Source organism: Gekko japonicus, unplaced genomic scaffold (assembly GCF_001447785.1).
Source record: "Gekko japonicus isolate JY-2015 unplaced genomic scaffold, Gekko_japonicus_V1.1 scaffold7, whole genome shotgun sequence".
NCBI lineage: Eukaryota > Metazoa > Chordata > Lepidosauria > Squamata > Gekkonidae > Gekko > Gekko japonicus.
Window position 1 is genome coordinate 1,773,103 of NW_015159711.1, and position 19,448 is coordinate 1,792,550.

A 19,448-nucleotide genomic window follows, 5' to 3' on the forward strand; every position below is an offset into this window, starting at 1 on the left:
GCATTCCTGGCAGCGTGCTGCCTGGAACCTGGGCTTTCTGCATTCTTTCCCTTCTTCCGCATCTTGGAGTTGGTTTTCAGTTTTAGGTTCTTAGTCTGGGGTTGGAGCTGGCGGCAGAGATGCCTGAAAAACAGCACGTGTTGGCACAGGAAGCCTCGGAGACATGTGGCATCTCATATTTCTTGCTTTTTAAAATTCGATTTCCCTAGCCAATGATACGGCTTTGGAATCTCTCTTTTAAAAATCTCTCTTTCTCCCTTTCAAAACACCAACTGGCATTCATTTACAGCAGCAAAGCATATTCTAAAGTAAATAAGAACTAATGAAAAAACCTCTGCGGCTTCCAGTTTTCTTTTTTTAAGCGAGGCTGCTCTTCAGGCATTCACTGTCGTGTCAGATTGGATCCAAATGTTTTATCTCCATGGTTTTGATCTGTCTTACTAGGAATTCTGAAGTTCCTCATGAGGTGTGTGAGGAGTTTTATGAAAAGAGTAACAAATAGGCTACTCAAAATACAGTTTGTTCATCTATACTGATGTTTCCTCACAATGCGCAGCCAGCAGCATGGAAGAGTTGGGTGTGTTCTCATACACAGTTTCAGTCCATGTGGACAGCAGTGGAACATAATGTCACATGAAGAGAATGGCTTAGAACACACCCCAGAACCTTCACAATGTGCAGGGTTCCTCAGACAAATCTATATAAAGCATTCTTTATGAAAGTTCTTCTAATTTCACGGTGGCATTTTTCATTAAAAAAACCCTTTTTTGCAACATAATCCCTTGATTGACAGCTATATAGTCACTAGACCACAATTCCTTGGAGACTTAACAGAGATGCAGCATTCTGAGGGTAGAAGAATTGATTCAAAATGCAAATGTTTTAGCCATGCAGACTGTGGGTGGACAGTGCCAAGAACTGAGGTGTGCCACACACTAACCAAGCTGGGCATTGCCTCAGACCCATTTGGTACCCAGGCACAAACCCAAGGAGAGGGCGTGAGAAGGTCTTGAATTGCAGTGAATGCCATGCATAGCAAAAGCCACACCATTAGATGCCCTTTAGGAACAGATGCTGATTAACTTGCCCCAGGGCAGCAGTCCTCCTCCTCCAGGGATATTGGACTGCCAAGCAAATTATTAGAACAGCCACTTTCCCATCACTCAGTGTTGCTGGTGCTCTGCCTTTAGAGTACACATTTCAAGATCCCTCATGGTGTGGTGATCCGGTATTGATAGCATGTAAAAAAAAAATAGCAGAAGACGAAGTTCTCTTTGTTTTACTCCTGTGGACTGTGAGTGAAGAATTTCACATTACCCTTTTTAGCCCCGTTTCCTAAACGGGACAGAAGCGTTTGTGTCTGAAATTACAAATATATTCCGGTAGGGAACCGGTTCTAAAACGGTTCTGTCTGAAATGACAGACCAGAAACTGTTTGGGAATTGTTCTTCCTCCGGATTATATCGTCTGTCTGAAATTCCTCAGTGTCTTTATGAATTCTTTCGGTTAGGAGCATTTCCATGGCTTCACAGAATACATTGGGAATGATTCATATAATGAATTCCTAAACTGGTGTACTAAAAACCAGTCACTAAAAATCAACAAGTCTAAACAACAGTTTAAGAGGGTAAGAATAAAGATGTGGAAGGAGGGTCTCTTAGTTGTTAAAATGATCTCGTAAAGTCCAGACCGGTTTGGTTACCAGTTTGGAATGCCTGCAGCCTCAAGTTTAGTAGATAAAGTGGCAAGAAACCCAAACAGATACTTAAAAAAAAAAAGAAGTTTGTAATTTCTTGCTGCCTTGTCCTAGATGGCCTGGGCTAGTCTGATTTCATGAGACCTGGCAAGCTAAGCTGGGTTGCCCTGCCTAGTCCTTGGATGGGAGACTACCAAGGAAGGCCAAATCTCTATGCAGTGGGCAGACAATGGCAAGCCAACCCTGAACATCTCTTGCCTTGGAAATCCCTATAGGTTGCCACAAGTCAGCTGTGATTAGATGGCAAAAAATAAAATCCTCTTTCTTGGGGTTTATTTTTGTGTGCCTGTAAAAAACAGTTTAGGAGCTGCGGTGGCTCAAGTGGTTAAGACGCTGAACTGCAGGCTGTGGAAGGCCGGTAGTTCAGTAGTTCGAGACCCGAGTTGCCGCATGACGGAGTGAGCTCCCGTCTCTAGTTCCAGCTCCTGCCAACCTAGCAGTTCGAAAGCAAGAAATTGCAAGTAGATAAATAGGTACCACTTCAGTGGGAAGGTAACAGCGTTCCATGCGCCTCGGTGTTTAGTCATGCCGGCCACATGACCATGGAAACGTCTTCGTACAGCGCTGGCTCTTCGGCTTTGAAACTGAGATGAGCACCGCAACCCTAGAGTTGGATTCGACTGGCTTTCTAGCAAAGGAACCTTTACCTTTACTTAAACAGTTTAGGGAGGATTTGGAACAATAAAGATGGCTTACCATGAAAATGGGATAATAACAGATTAGACACAATCACTAAAGTGACCCACTGCCTGAATTCCTAGCAATAAACAGAAAGTTGTTATTGATCCTGACTCCACGGAAAGAGGCAGAAGTGTCTTTTGCTTTCCTTAGTCCTAGAACTGCCCTGTCTTTCATCCATCCCACAAAAGGTAAATATTCTCAACCAGGAGTAAGGTTGTAGGGGGTAGGGAAGAACAGTGTTTTCCATGAGACGAAAGATGAATAATCCATGTTCCTTGATATTTATAGTGGATGTGCTGAGTCAGTTGCAGAGGCCATGCTGTCACTAGATATGGAACAGGGATAGAATGTTGCCCAGCTAGACTGGTGGACAGCTCCTGTGGAGACTGGCCCATCTCTGCCCCCCAGTGCCAAACTATAATATATATGTATATTTACATAAACTATCGCTCTGTGCGATGATTGACAAAGATGTCTTCCCCATTGTTTACTTTACTTTACAAAGAGATATAGCCAGTTCCTCAAGAGCATCATAAATTGAGTTTTAAGCAGTTGAATGTTTAAGTTCAGATTTTGTTCTAAATCTGTTTCTTTTTAAAAAGAGAATCTAAATTATTCCAGTCTAAGCCTATTGAAACCACTGAAAACTCTGCATAGGATCGCACTGTTATTGGAGCCAATTTTTTTTAAAAAACCCTCTATTTAAACAGAGTGAAATTAGATTTATACCCCACCCTTCACTACCCAAAGGACTCTCAGAGCGGCTTACAATCTCCTTTTCCTTCCCCTCCCCACAACAGACACCTTGTGAGGTAGGTGGGGCTGAGAGAGCTCTCTCAAGAGCTGCTTATAAGAGAACTGCTCTGAAAGAACTTGTGAGTGACCTAAGGGCATGCCGACAGCTGCATGTAGAGGAGTGGGGAATCAAGCCCGGTTCTCCCAGTTTAAAGTCTGTGCTCCTAACCACTGCACCAAACTGGCCACCCTGACCCCAGACCTGGATGGCCCTGGCGAGCCTGATCTTGTCAGCTCTCGGAAGCTAAGCAGAATCGGCCCTGGTTAGTATTTGGATGGGAGACCCGGAAGGAAGTCCAGGATCGCTACGCAGAATCAGGCAGTGGCAAAAACCACCTCTGAACATCTGTTGCCTTGGAAACCCTGCAGGGTCACCATAAGTCAGCAGTGACTTGAGAGCGCTTTCTGCCGCCACCACCACATCCACCCAGATCTTGTCTCCGTTTTGGAAGGGCTAATCTGCTTCAAGTAATCTGTTGCTGATTTCTGTCCCTCCATATGTGACCATGCATCATCTGGGTACTTATAGGTACGAAGCTTTTATTGCTGCGTGGTGGCTGATCATTTGTGAGAGGATCGGGTAGTTGTGGTTGTTTTGAGAATAGTGGGCCTGCGAGAATACAGAAATTGCAGTTATGTATATGCGGTGGCTCAAGTGGTTAAGACGCTGAACTGCAGGCTGTGGAAGGTCAGTAGTTCAGCAGTTCGAGACCCGGGTGCCGCAAGACGGGGTGAGCTCCCGTCTCTAGTTCCAGCGCCTGCCAACCTAGCAGTTCGAAAGCAAGAAACTGCAAGTAGATAAATAGGTACGACTTCGGTGCGAAGGTAACAGCGTTCCGTGTGCCTTGGTGTTTAGTCATGCCGGCCACATGGCCACGGAAACGTCTTCAGACAGCGCTGGCTCTTCGGCTTTGACACGGAGATGAGCACCGCAATCCTAGAGTCGGACTCGACTGGCTTTTGAGCAAGGGAACCTTTACCTTTACCTTTATATGGTTATGGGGAAATAACTGCCTTTTTTTTGGTCCTTTCTTATTTATTTTATTTATTTTTTCAAATTTCTACCCCGCCTTCCCGGTTGGAGCCAGCTCTGGGCGGCTTACATAAAAACAGATGGTTACATTTAAAACATAAGTTACAATTAAAACAGATTAAAACCATAATGGGCTAGTAATCATTGGTCTTCGTATGACGGTAGCAGCCATTATTCAAAATCCTCAGCTCGCAGCCAGCACTCAGTATTCATTTTGATTGTCCTTGCAAGACTTGCTGTTCTAGGCTGTTGGTGGCAGTTTCTGGAGTCCAGGGCCCTCTCTCTTTCAACCAACCGATGTTCTTCATTGGTGGCGGCGGCTCCCACAAGACTGGCGGAAGAGCTCTGTTTTACAGGCCCGTTCTACAAAGTCTCCTTGAGTTTCTTCTGACCTTCTGTATCCTTCAAACTGCGATGCCCCATTGCCTATACTGAGTGATGTCTGGGCTTCCGTTCACCTGTATTAAAATATTTCCCCAAGGTGACGGAAACTTGAGAGTCCTGTTTTTGAAACACAGGAAGCTGATAATGATCTTTGTGATGGCATTTTCTTTAGTTTCATTGAAACAGGCAAATAGTTACTGTGCTCTTCCAGCGTCCACCTCCCCAGCCCCCCCCCGAATATTTTTTCTAATTCGCCTGGATGCTAATGGCTTCCTCCAGACCTGATTTACCTTTTAAATGAACTAAATGCACAACTCAGGCAAAGTTGGGTATGTGAGCATGGATTGGGGCCGGGGGATATTTTTAAGAAGCCGATCCCAGATAGCAATGTCGCATATTTAAATCCCTGGATACTTGGGCTCATGAGATCCCCACCTTCCCCCAAACCCTAAACTATGTAAGGCAGTAGGTCAGAGTTTCATCTCCTGTGTTTGTAAGCTTACCCTGCAGAGGCTTCAAATCCCATTTAGTGACAGATTGGAGGTAGGAGGGAAGGTGACGGTAGGTGAACAAGTATTACAAGGGAGGGGTTGTCTTCCACTTTTAGGGGCTGTTTAAATAAAGTACCTGTTTTCTGTTACAAGAAAAGCTCTTGGGAGGGAGGGAATCTTCAGCTGTATTTCCAAAACACACTTCCTGATGACTTGGCTAGAGCAGTCTTCCCCTCTTGTTTCCCCACCCCTCCCCCAGTCTAATGTCCGGCCATGTCTCCAAGGCCTTGTCACCCTGAATTTGTCTGCGTGAACACTGCAATGCGTTTAGCACAACCAGAAAGAGAGAATCAGAAATCCACTGGAAAGCTGAAACTGTTACCATGTTGTTGTCATGGAATTAGGATGTGCCTGTTAATCTGGGCATGGTATGCAGAAGTCGGAAGTGGGCAGGATTTGTCTGGGTGATAGCTGTGGAGCTATCACAAATATGATTCTCATTTATCCCATTGGTAACCCACTCTTTCATCCAGGCAGCTCAGGGTCATACGATTTTCTCCTTCTAGCAATACTGTAGGAGTTAGCAGCTCAGGTCTGTGGCTGAGTGGGGATTTGAATCCAGTCCCCCCACCCCCACTGGTCCAAACCTGTAAGCAGGCCTGCATTTGCTCTCGGTTCCGCAAGGAGCAGGATGACGGAATCCTTGCAAAGAGGTTGGAAGCTATGCAAGGGATGATATGCCTTGCAGAACATAGACCATTATAAGGTTACTGGCTATTCCAGAGCCTGTGACTTTTGAATTCTGCTTTCCCCTTTTGCCCAATGTATTAAATTTTGGGGTGCAGTGTCCAGGAGGGAACTTCCACCAGAATCAACATAAATCTCTGTTAACTGAATGATTACAATCAGGCTTGAAAGGAATCTCAGGTCTTCAATGAATCCCAAACATGCAGATCTCAGAATTAAAATAGGAATTCTCAGGCTGGGGCAAGTGCTTGGGGGGTCAACAGTGGGAGGGCTTCTAGTGTCCTGGCCCCACTGCTGGACCTCCTGATGGCACCTGGATTTTTTGGCCACTGTGTGACAGAGTGTTGGACTGGATGGGCCTTTGGCCTGATCCAACATTGGCTTCTCTTATGTTCTTAAAGCAAATGTTGTAGATTCCACTATGATTTCATTTTGGGGTTATGGGTCACATTCATTTGGTTGAAGAGGTTTTTCTAACTTTAAGGGTTTTTTTACATTGTTTTTAGTGACTTTTAGGTTTGTTTTGTCCCACTGGTTTCTGAATATTGCCATTTTTGCCATTTGTTATGTCAGATTTGTGTCCATTTTGTCGTATTTTGCACCACAGACTAACATGGCTAACTCCTCTGGATCCATGCAGAAAAGTGAGACAAGATGGTGTCAGTCAGATTTTTCTAGCAGGGGCCACCTTGCGCTGAGCTTCAGTCTAAGGAAAATGCTGCATCGTTACAATCACCATGTATGGCACTTTTAGAGAGCAGTGAGTCAGGTCCCTGCCCCAAAGAGCTTAACTGAACACAGTGACTGCAACAAAGTAGTAGACGGTAAAGTGGGGATGGACAGGGAAGATGGAGGCATTCATTTACTTTTTACACATTCTTGACTTCCAAGGAGAGGAATGAGAGATTAAAGTGTTGTGCCACAGGCTCCATGGGAAAAAATGTTTTTCCCACGAGAGGTTTGAAGGAAGTGAGAGGAAGCATCACGTAGGCGTTCTGGGAGGTAGCGGCAAACATAAGGGGCAGAGAAGGAGAATGGGTGGGGTCATTTGAGAGAGCAGAGGACATTTGGATGGCTGAGGTTGGGGGAGCGAAGGTCATTGGTGGAGACGGGCTGCTAGTCAGTCTGGCCCAGTGTTGTCTAGTCTAAGTGCTGCCTGTGACACTAGGAATCCGGGCCATCTTGATCTGTATTTTTTTCCTGGTCTTGAATGCCTGGGGGGACTGACGTGCGCCCAGGCACAGTGCTGGTGCTGCACTCTTGTTGGGGAAAACATGCCGCCCTGGAAATAAGCATGAATGTCTATTGGTAATTGCTATAATTCTGCCACCTGAGTTCATGCCTGATTGGGGTCTGTAAGCTTCAGATGTAGGCCTTGTACCATGAAAGTTGCTGTGAAAACATCCCAGGAGAGACCTGCAAGAGGATGGCAGTTTTGGTCACTGTTGTTATGTTGGGCTCAGCTCTAACAAGAATGAACGTGCAGGTCAACGGAGCGGAGGTGAAGTCTGATGTTTGCCTCTGGCTAAGAAGGCAGATCCTGCCCACTTCGGCACCACCAGCCTCCCGGGGTTTTCTCTTGCCAGCTGAAAATAACTCTGCAGTGCTACCCTGGCAGCCTCTCTTTGTCCTTTAAAACCTGGAGAAGCAGCTGGGACAACCCTGCACTCGTTCTGTCTGGCCTACGGAAAGACTGGTAGGTAATGGCAGCTGTCCTGTGGTTGCATGAGGCCAGAACAGGCAGTGTGCACAATTGTGATGCTTTGAGTGAGTTGGATGGGTGGGCAAGCAGGGGTAATCTCTGTTGCAAAACTGAAATCTGTGGTTTAGGAACCATGTTTGACATTCCCCCCCCCCTCTTTTTCCTCCCTTTTCTAATAGAAATAGACCTGCATACAAAATGTGTGCTGGATGTGGATGCAAACAAAGTGATTCTTCATCCCGTTAACACTAACCTTTCAAAAGGAGATGCCAGGTAAGACCCCTTTTTTGAAAAGGAGAACCTCCCAAGATGTGTGACTGGTGTATTCTGTTAACAATAGATGCCTATAACTGGGAGTAGAAGAAACTTGATGTGTGTTACTGGATGATCTAACTCGGTCACTCATTTCCTAAAATGAGGTGCTGGAATAAAACTAGGTGCTGAAGATGTACTGCTTTTGTCAACATTGGACCAGTGACATTTTGGACCGCAGTGTGAGGAGCTGCTTTAAAAACAAAAATCCCACATCCTGGCATATTTTCAGTGGGACGGGTGGTTTTACAGCAAGCTAAAATGTCATCTTCCGAGGGAAAAACTTACTCAGAGTCTTAAATAAGCTACCTCTTTTGGCCTGCACAGTAAACAGAGAAACGCAATTGCTGCTGTGCTGGGTAAGAAGGACTGCTGAACGGAGGGCCCATTTTTTGAGGCAAACAGCAAGAGGAATGCCAGGTCTAGTGCAAGCCTGCGCATCTTTGTGACCAAACGGGACCCATTGGCCATGTCTTCTGGCCTTCCCTTATTTTATTTAAAAGTGAAAACAAACTAAGTAAGGAAGGGGGAAGAAGAAAATGTAAGAAACCAGATCCACCTAATATCACCTGATATGGTAAAGGGTAGTGCTTAAAGGGTCTCTGCTTTCATCTGGAAATGCCAGAGACTGAGTCTAATCAGGCTTTTCAGTAGGCACAGGCGGTGGTGGAAAGTGCCATCAAGTCGCGGGTGATTTATGGTGACCCTGCAGGGTTTTCAAGGCAACAGTCGTTCAGAGGTGGTTTGCCATGGCCTGCTTCTGCATCACGACTCTGGGTTTCCTTGGTGGTCTCCTAGCCAAGTACTAACCAAGGCTGACTCTGCTTGGTTTCTGAGGTCTGATGAGATCAGGCTTGTCTGGGCCCTCCAGGTCAGGGCGGTGGGCACAGGCGGTGGGTTAATAGCGTCTACCATTGATCACGTAGGATGTGACGTCTGTTCAGTGCTTCTTGTGTTCAGCATTGCATTAGGGAGAGGGCATGGCTGAATGGTAGGGTGCAGCAGATGGACCTAGTTTAATCCATGGTACCTCTAGTTAAAGGATCTTTGGGAGCAGGACTGGAAAACATGCTTGCTTAATGCACTGGGGAGCTGCTGCCAGTCAGTGTAGGCAGTACTTGGTTGAACAAACCAATGGTCAGGCTTGCTTCAAGGCAGCTTCATCTGTAATCATGGGATGAGATGGAACAGAAGGGATGTTTCGTTCCATTTAATTCCCCCTGCAGAGCAGAGTACGGCTCAAAGAGAACGCGGCTACAGGTTTGATTAAATAACCTCTCTCTGCAGGCCTCTTACAGCTCTGTGAGTTTGTACCGATGTGCACTGAACTCAAGGGGAGCTTTATTTTGATCTTTGACCCCTTGTTGGCTGTCTCCAGAGCTTTTTAGACCGAGAGTGTGGGGCATAAATATTTCAGATAGATTTTCCCTGGAAAACTGAGCTGCCTTTTTTCTCGGGTGAGTATCAGCTGTCACACCCACATCTGTGTGGCTCATAAACAATGCAGCGGTTTACCAGATAGCCCAAGGGAATGCTTTCTTAACCTTGGTCAAAGAAGGTCATGGAGTCTGAGTTTCACTTCCGCTAGCTGTAGATCAGTCATCACTTCCTTTCCGCAAGGACACTTGGCTAGGCAAAGAAAGCTCTGCTCTGTGGAGCTGCTGAACGATGGACCTGGGAAGAGAGGGAACCCCCCCACCCCCGGGGCTGGTCTGTCTGGGCTACACTGCTGTATTGTTAGCCCTGCTCCAGGCTCTGCCTAAGTGGCAGTCTTAGCAGTGGGAAGGCATGTATGATATATGACCTGTCTCTTTAATGGCAGAGGTAAATATGAAGGCCTGTAATCAGAGTCCTGCATGTGCTGCAGTTCGGTAGAAACACAGAAAAGCTGCAGGAAATGCACATAATTCACCTGCCCCCACCTCATGATTAACAGAAGCCAAATCATTTTTTAATAGCAACAGGAATTCTGCAAATCTATCTTATAGTTCATGCCAGGCTACACAATTTCTTTTGTTCTTAACACAGACTTTCTTCGCAGTGGTCTTCCTTGGTGTGTTTCTGCTTTTGTGGATCAAGCTGCAGAGCCCTCTCTTCTTCTTCTTCTTTTTTCTTTTCCCCCATCTCTTTGCTTTAAAAACTAGCCAGGGCCTATAATTAAAAGGTGGCCATCTCATTAAATGTGAGCAATTTTAAATTAATTTCTATGGCTGAAAGAATGCCAAAGGCCATTTTCCCCATAGGAGGTAGCACTGCTAAAATGACTGGCTAAATGTACATGAGACTGCCTCCTGCTGAGTCGGACCGCTGGTCTGCCAAGGTCGGTGCTGTACACATAGGCAGAGTAAAACAACAAGGTGCAGAATAATAACAGTAAGAGGGTGAAAAGAAAAGAAATCAAATGCCCTAACGCATCTAAATATACTTTCCCTAGCTCACTATCTCAAGTGGCCTTACACTACTCACCCCTCCCTCAGGATGAGGGTTTTTCCCCTGTAGCAGCCTTTCTTCTGACTCTGCCCTCTGGAAGAAAGAACAGTTCTTCCTTCTGCTCCAGAACTTTTATTCCCAGCCCTCCTCTTTTCCTATTGGTCCATTTTGGCTCCAAAACCTCCCATTGGCTTCTGGGAGTTGTAGGCCCAGCCTCACCTACGGCTAGCCAGGCTCCTTGGGCCTAGTAGACCTCTACTGGCACAGCCCAGATCATGACAGGTGTCCTTTCTAGTAGGGGAAGCTTGAGCCCCTTCCTTACCAGAGGGTCATTGTACCCTGGTGGTGTTGGTGCTAGGGCTGCCAGGTTCCCCCTGGCCACAGGTAGGAGGTGGGGGGCCCTATGGGGTTGCCAGCTCCAGGATGGGGAAACTCCTGGCAGCCGTCAGTAGGCAAGTTGAGAACCGTGAACCTTTAGGGCCTGGTTCATTGTAATTGGTCCTATTTAAATATTATGGCGCTCGTAGTCCTTTGGATCAGATATTGCTGAAATTGGTGGGAATTTCCCTGGTCTACACGGTGGCTTTGTAACTTCCTTGAAGGACTGTTGGCAGACAGGCCAGACTAAACATCATCCGTCTCCCAGTCCGATTATTATAAAAACCATAAGAACAAAAATTACTGACTCCGAAGCTGTCTAAACAGGGCTACCAGCATAGAAAGCCACTGGTGGTAGGAGCTGAACGTGTAATTAGAATTTATGGCTGGGGGAGGGGGGGTGGATGGATGGGTGTCCGGCTGAGTAATGCATTTTTGTAGTGGAACTTTCACTTCGGCGAACTAAGTCAACGGGCTTAGGCAATGGGCAAAGTTCAGCCTTCCCAATCAAGATCACAAGGTGGTTTGTGGCACCCATCCCACTTTCTGAGTAAATAGCCTGAAAGTGCCGTGCAGATCTGGAAAGAAACCACAGGGGATGGTAATCTCATTGCAGCAGGGACCAACCCGCAGGCTCGCAATGGTGGAAAGCAAGAACAGTTTCCCAGCGTGGTACAGTCTTCCTGGTTTAACCCCTGCCCTTCTGACAGCAGCCCCCGGAGGAAGTCGAAAAAGTGTTACGTTGCACATTCCTCTTCCCCACATATGTCAGGAGATGGAGTGCGGTGGCTAGGCCAGTTGTCAACAAGCCAGCGGGTCATGCAGTGTTCTTCAGTTGCCTGGTTTCCACATCCTGTGAAATGAGTGCAAATGAAAACTTCTCTCCATAGAAGAGGGTGGGAGTGTGTGCTGTGCTGCTGGATTCCAGAGGAGGGGAAATAATGTGCTTTGTGTGTCTGTGTTCTGAAACTTTTCTTCCGTTCTGCTGGTCTGTTCTTGTTTTTGGAAGGATCTCCCTAAGCTGAAAAATTCCCTCTGTAGAAGTTTTCAGCAATTGCAAAAGATTCCTGTGGTTTGCTAATAAGAGCACACACACACACACACACAAGGTATTGGGGAGTTAACATCAGTGCAGAAACGTTTGCAGGAAGTGGTGCCAGGGATGTGGGCAGAGAGGCAGTAGGAGAGGTATTATAGCAGCACTGAGCACCTCATCAGGTTCCCAAGATCCCTGTTGCAGTAGGGTAAAGCAAGCCCAGGGTGCAGGTATACACTGGGTGGGAGGAAGAGATTGCATCCATGGTCTCTGCCCTCTTGCTTCATCCAGCCTCCACATGTTCAAGGTTTCAAATGCGTGGGACCCATGCAGATATTTATGGTATATACAAAATTTGTATCCTCTTTCTTGGGGAGGGGAGAGTGCAGAACATGTGTTTGGAGCTTGTGGGTCAGATCTAATTGTAGTTTCTGCCAATGGAAGGGATTTCCATTAGTGGAATGGGAAGTTTTTGCCACCCCCATTCTGTTGCAGCCCAAATTGTTCCCTGAAATGCTGCTCTTGGGGGACAGGAGACCTCCAGAAATGACCTAAGGGGCAAGTCGAGGTCAGTAGTGGAAGAGGGGAAATCAGCAAAAATCAAGACCTGTAGTCCAAATAGACTAGAAGGGACTGGTGTTATTGGCTGCCATTTGCAAGTACCCTTTGGCTTGAGTACCTCATAAATTGATTCTGTGGCTGTATTGGCAAATGAGAAAAAAGGTCTATTTGGTTATAAAGATATAGTAAGTGTTGTCTAAACATTGGGGGGGGGGGTTAGTAAGGTGATTGAAAAAACTTTTTCCTTCCCCCTCCAAACCTTATTGTTGGCTGTAGATTGTCTTGTACTGTCTGATGGAATGAGCTGTTTCGTGGAATGACCTCCCGCGTGAGATCAGGGCCCTGCGGGATCTATTACAATTCCACAGGGCCTGTAAGATGGAGCTCTTCCATCGGGCCTTTGGTTGAGGCATCAGGCGTCCCCTTCCTTTGGCTTGCCTCCATCTGTAGCCTGGATCCTTGAGATCTTAAAATCCTAAAGATCCTTACAATCTTTAAAATTCTGATACCATCAACCACTAAGGTATCTGGTCTCCACTGGAGTTTACCTGGCACTTAGGAGTTACGTTATTTTATATTGTATTCTTAATCTGGTTTTAATTGTATTGCATTTTATATTGTTGGAACCCGCCCTGAGCCCGCTTGCGGGGAGGGCAGGATATAAATCCAAATAAATAAATTACCATAAAGCTGTGATGCTTAAGGTACAGTCTTAGACACCTTCATAGCTCTCTGATAGTTGGTTGCTTCTCTTAGGAGCAGTACTTAATCACAGCCCTTCAGGCAAAAAACTGGAATATCAGGTAACTGATAGCACTGTCAAAACCAATTACATTTTGCTCTAGTGCAAGCTAATGCAAAAAAAAAAAAGCAAAAAGGAATGACCCCTTGTAAAAGAAGTCTGGGTTTGTATATTCGACTGGCCAGTGATCCTCTTCACATTGTAGAGGAGCAGGTGCATGTGTCCTCTTCCATCACGTGCAAGATGTAATGGGTGATGTAGATTAATAGCATGGGGTCCTTGAGGTCCCATTCATGTTTGTGTTTCCCCTCAGAACAAAGGGGAGGGGATAAGGCACATACAGGCCTCCGTATAAACACTGATGTATGATGCTCCCATTATGTTATGGAGAGGATTCCTGCTTTTCCATCGTGGAAAGAGCATTGTCAACTGGGCAAAAGTATGAACTGGATTTTGGTCCTCAGACAGAGGAGTGTACAGGGAACAGGACGGCATCGGCAACCCCCTATGTCTGTGTTTGAGTTTTAAGAGCCCACAGAGCATATGTTGGTATGGAACCAGAAATAGTCAGCAGTTGGAACTTGGCAGGGGTGCATTGTTTTTCTGCAACTGAAATGCCAGTATGTCTTCCTCCCTACACCTGGTTACGGTTACCATGTCCTCTTCCCATTTCCTCTATCCATGGAATGATGTGGGTGCATTTTGCAGAGTTGGCGTAGCTTGCCTGTATGAAGCTACCTTGCACCATATTAGAATACTGGCCCATCTAAACTCTACTCTGGCTGGCACCTGTTCTCCAAGATCTCAGAGAATGGGGCTTTCCCAGCCCTTTTTTTCATTGGAGATGCCAGGGATTGAACCTGGAAATTTAGACAGCAAAATACCAAACTATTGACCTTCCCCAAACTTCTGCTGAGGATGGACAACCTGCTGAGCCCAAAGGACAGCAGCATATATTGCTAACAAGTAAGGTTATTTGGGGTCTTTCCCCCCTCTCTCCTTAATTCAGTTCAGTTTGGTTTCTTTCCAAATGCTGTAAAAGAAATCTAATATAGAAGCAAATTATGATGTATCATTATGTAGACAAGGCTTGGATGAGGTGCCAGCCCCATGCAACTCATGCCTTCAGAGAACCAAGTCATTTCAAAGATTCAAAAAAACGCCACATTGACAAAGCGCAACTTTGACAAGTGCAAAATAATGCAGGTTATTGCAAGCGTTAATCATGTGGCCCTGGGGTTGACGTGGAGGTCATTGCATACAGTGGAAACATCTGCTCAGCAGGCAGAACTGGGAAAAGAAATGTTGGATGTGAAACAGTGCTAAATAAATGGCAGCGCGCTTAAATAAATTGGTGCAGTTTCCTCACCTGGAAAAATGAATTTAGCTCTCGGCGTGTTATCCAGGAGTCAGCACTGCGTCTTCAGTGGGGTACGTGTCGCTCATTACATTCCTGGGAATGACTCTGCAGCAGAAAAGGCCAGGGACAAAGGAGAGATGGCTTGAAGAAGAAACAGCAATCATTGTGCATTAAAAAAAAATGGAGTTATGGTGATAGGTCTTTCCTTTTCCTTGGTCCCATAACTAAATCTAAAAATGTTTGAAATGGTCATGCTATCGGTAGCCTCTTGTGTTGCAGAAATGATTCCAGGCAGGCAGGTGTTGATTGACGCATGCCCCATTCCTGATACAGCACTACTTTGGCTCTCTGTATGGCAGGTGTGTTCATATATTTTAGGGTTGCTGACTCTGGCTTGGGAAATTCTGGGAGATTTGGGGTGGTATCTAGGGAGGGCAGAGTTTGGGGAGGGAGCTCAGCAGGCGGAGGAGAAGGAGGAGGAGATTGGATTTATACCCCGCCCTTCACTACCCAAAGGTGTCTCAGAGCGGCTTACAAACTCCTTTCCCTTCCCCTCCCCACAACAGACACCCTGGGAGGTGGGTGGGGCTGAGAGAGCTCTTGACAGAAACTGCTCTTTTTCAAGAACAGCTGTGCCAGAACTACGGCTTGCCCAAGGTCATCCAGCCAGGTGCAAATGGAGGAGTGGGGAATCAAACCCGGTTCTCCCAGATTAGAGTCCGCGCACTTAACCACTACACCAAACTAGTGTATGAATGTGACGCCATAGATTCTTCCCTCTAAAGTTGCCATTTCCTCCAGGAGAGCTGCCCTCTGTAGTTGGGAGATCAGTTGTAATTCTGGGAGGGTGCTTTGGTATTCCTAACCCATGGAGATGAACGGTTGGTTTGGGGTACCCAGAGCTTGTGCTGCTATCTGTGTACTCTCTAAAGTTCCCCAAGATTCTATGGTAGTTTTGCTGCAGAAATTAATGTGCTGCTACCCTGGAATTATTCCAAGACAAAATGTCAAGTTAAATTAATGGAAAAGATGTGTGTGGGGTAGAGATTTGAAGGATGGGAAGGGAGTCAATGGCTACGCTTGAGATTATTGCTGAGATTTACTGTACCTCCTTTTCTGTAATATAAAATACATACTTGTTTGTTGGTATCAATGAACAGTTTGTGAGTGTAACTTCAGGCAGCTCACGGTGATCATTTTAGAAGAATGAACACCATGCTGTATACTAAATATATGGCCATCCACATAAGATCACTTTAAAAAACATTTTATTTATACATTTCAACCAAGGTTTCAAGGCAATTTAAAGAAAAGAACAACCATCTCCCTTATGTATAAAAGCCAAATGGTGGTGGCACTTCTCTAGAACACTCCATACGCTCTGGAATTGGTTGGTGCCCTGGTGTGTCACTCAGAATCTGTCCCTATCCACTGGCTGCTTTGCTTGAGTCTTGCCCCCAACATTCTAAACAGTTTGCTGTTCTTCTCCCCCCCATAGCCAGTCAGAAAACAGAGGTTATTTGCATATGCGGCCTCATTGGCCTTTGCCTCGGAACATGGAGGTCGTTTGCATATGCGACTTGATTGGCTTTTGCCTCTAACATTCTAAACAGTTTGCTGTTCTGAGGTAAAATGTGTCCAATCTCCAGGTGAGGGCTGGAGATCACTCAGAATTACAACTGCTTTCCAGATGGCAGAGATCAGTTCCCCTGGAGAAAATGGTGGGCTCTGTATCCTTATATGCTGCTGAGGTGGCCCCCGTATGACAGCCAATGTGACGTAGCAGTCAGGGCTTCCGAGCACAGGAGAGGCTGCAGGTGTGTGGGGGGTGGAAAGCTGAAGAGTGAGGGGGAAATAAAGATAGGTTGATGATTGGCTGGGAAGGAGATAAGGTTGCCAACTCCAGGTGGGAAATTCCTGGAGATGTGACGGATGGAGCCTGGAGAGGGTGAGGTTTCAGGAGGCGTGGGACCTCGGACAGGTACAAAGCCATAGACCACCCTCCAAACCAACCATTCCCTTCTGGGGAACCATCGTTGCCAATCTCCAGGTGAGGGCTGGCGATCACTCAAAATTACAACTGTTCTTTAGGTAGCAGAGATCAGTTCCTCTGGAGAAAATGGTGGACTTAGTGTAATTATACCCTGCTGAGGTCGCCACAGCACATTGACAGAGTGTCCAAGGCCGGGGCACCTGCCCAGAACCTCTTTCTAGAGTTCCCCTCTCCTCCATTCTGTTATCACAACAGTAACCCTACGCGGTTGGTTAGGCTGAGCGCATGTGATTGGCCCAAAGTCACCCAGTGAGCTTCCATAGAAGTGTGGATTCAAACCTGGGTCTCTCATATTCTAGTTCAGCACTTTGACCACTATACCACACTGTTTAAAATGGATCCATTCAGCTTCCCAAAGCTTGTTGGAGTAGGATGTGTTCCAGAGAGAATCTAAAACAACCCCCCCCCCCCCAATGATGTGGACAAAAGTGTTGATTTAGTGATTCAGGTGATATCCTAACACCCTAAAATGGGGGGAGGTTTCCTTCTAGGCAGGTTATTACAAAGCGGCTCATTTGAACCTTGATTTCCTTCCGGTAACCTTTGCTAGTCTCCGAATACTGGATTTAGCCCTCCGAATGTAACTACTTTGGTGTTTGCCAACTGATGTTTTTTCTTAGACTTAAAAAAAAAAATCTGTGTGTATGATTTATACTTTTTGTAGACTAAAGTGTATACTTCCTGTAACTCTTTAAATCAGCATCAAATTGTGAATCACTCATGAATTTCACTAGTGAATTGACTTCATTTTTTGGAATTGTTTGCTTTAAGTAAATGTTTGGGATGCCTTTTATAGCTCTAGAGTAAAACGTTTCTGTTACACATTAACTCAATTTAGCCTTGCACATAAAACTCTTTTGCAATTCTTGAGGGCCCATTAGGAAACTGCCATGGGCGTGGCAGCCTTGAAAAAGCTGCAATAATCCAATCTTTGTGATGACCAGCCAAGTTTCTTATGGATGCAGCAAGTGTACAGAAATGCACCCAACAGGTATTTCTAGTTAGTAAGTGCAGAGCCAAGAGCATGTATTTACCTCTATTACAGGCATTCTTATTGTAGGAAATGTTGAAAGTCAGCGATGTACTGGGAATCTCACAGCCCATCCATTAGGCCTGGTCAACAATCACATAATGGATAATTTTCTGTTTTCACATGCTCTATTTGTAAAGGTTACCACATACATTTGGCTTCTTCAGCTTTGCACCTCAGTAGTCTTCAAGGATTCCAAGAGGTATTGTAGGGATCTTTTTATTTTTTAAAAAATAGCTATACCACATTTTTCATACATTCAATATTTTTTGTCTCACAGCATTGTTATTTAAAACATTTTACATGCTGCCTTTCTACCCAAATAAGCTCCCCAAGGGTGGCAAACATCAAAACATTTCAACATTAAAATAATTTAAAGTAAGGTATATATAAAATATTTAAACAATTCAGTTAACCATATAGACATACAAGTGCACATTGCCAAACAAAACATAATTTTCACCTGGTGGCAGAGAATGATAGAAGGAAACAGAGGAATCTCCCTGGGGAGGAGGAGGGAGTTGCAGAACTTTGAACACATGTATTGGGCTCACAAATGACAAGGGTTTCAGCAGCATCGTGAATCGGCTGGCCATTGTGTAGTGAGTCTAAACCACCTGGAAGTATGGAGACAATCTGTGTCTCTGTGGTTCTTCTTGAAGGGTAGAGGTCTTGAGTATCGTTTAGAAAGTTAGCGTGACTCATGGGGTGTGAAGCCTCTGGAGCTCCCGGGGGGGGGGGGGAAAACACTGTAAAAGTTGGCTTTAAGAAAGTTCTTTACCCCATGCAAGTACTCACGGCCGGGCATCATGTCACCAACCAGGATTGTGGCAAGTGTGCCGTTTAGGCCAGGTTTTCTCTCATGGGGAAGAAAGCCGGAACTGTGTAGGGTCAGTTTTCAGACCCCTCTTAGAGCTCCAAAGGGACCTTGGGGTAGAGCACTTTCCTTTTTCATTGGCCTGCTGTACAAAGTGTCTTGATTGTATGGGCCTCGGGCAGCCTGGGCCTTGTCAGGCAAGCAGTACCTTCAGTATGATGGGCTTCTGGGTTCAGTTTCCAGTGTTTCCAGCTCTGTCACCAGCAATGGATCTGGGGGGCCTTGGGTTGGAGAGCACCCCCTCCAAACCTCAATTCAGTTACAGCTGTAAGTTGAATGCTTTGGGGATAGGTTGCAGTTATCACTGTCCATGGCCTTCCCCTGACAGCTATTCTGTGGCAGTAAAAAAATTTTGTGGTATTTAAGGCTGATTTATTGGTTGTAAGTTGGAGTAATGAACTGCCTGGAAGAGTGAGCTGTGAAACCAGAAGCCCTTGATTCAAATGTCATCTTAGCCACAGACTTATTAGGGGGCACATGCTCCTTTCCCCACTGCCGTAAGTCTTTCATCGGCAATGTGGGGTTCATATTACTGGCCTGACCTACAGAGTTCCTGAAATAATGAATATGAAGCACTTGGAGGACTTGAAATCTGCTGTATAAATGCTTGTTAATTATGGCATTCATTTCTATAGGCAACAATTGATTGTCTGCTGCCTGTGCAAGTGCATGCTGTATAAACTGGTTATTCTCTGAGATATCACAGTGCATCCTGGTAGTGCCCATGTTACTTCTATAATCTAAAAATACTGAGCAGGTTTGTCTGGCACTCTTAGCACAAACACTTTCCTCCTCCTGGTATGGCGGAAAATGTCTAGGCAGTTGAAGGGTTCTATGAAGCGTATCAATGGTGGTGGAGGATAGAAGCTTTTAAGTAGCTCAGAACTTTTGGCCTGCTTTCAGAAGAGATCTGTGGAGGATTAGTGGTAGTTGTATTTCCTGTCTGAACCAATAAAAACAGGTCTCTGGACCATTCTGGATTTGACTCTTGGATCGGTGTGACCATTTCTTAAAGCCATGGAAGCTCTTAACTCTAGAATAGGTGCTTAAGTATAGGCTGCTGGCTGGCCTGTTGGAATG

General features: G+C 45.7%; 1 protein-coding gene across 1 annotated transcript in view; it reads left to right on the forward strand.

Annotated features, from left to right (window-relative positions):
• Positions 1-19,448, forward strand: part of KIF13B (kinesin family member 13B) — a 195,181-nt gene that overhangs the window by 6,106 nt on the left and 169,627 nt on the right. Inside the window, exon 2 of the mRNA XM_015406436.1 lies at positions 7,769-7,862. Coding sequence (XP_015261922.1) covers positions 7,769-7,862 — 94 coding nt within the window. The remainder of the gene's footprint in view (positions 1-7,768; positions 7,863-19,448) is intronic.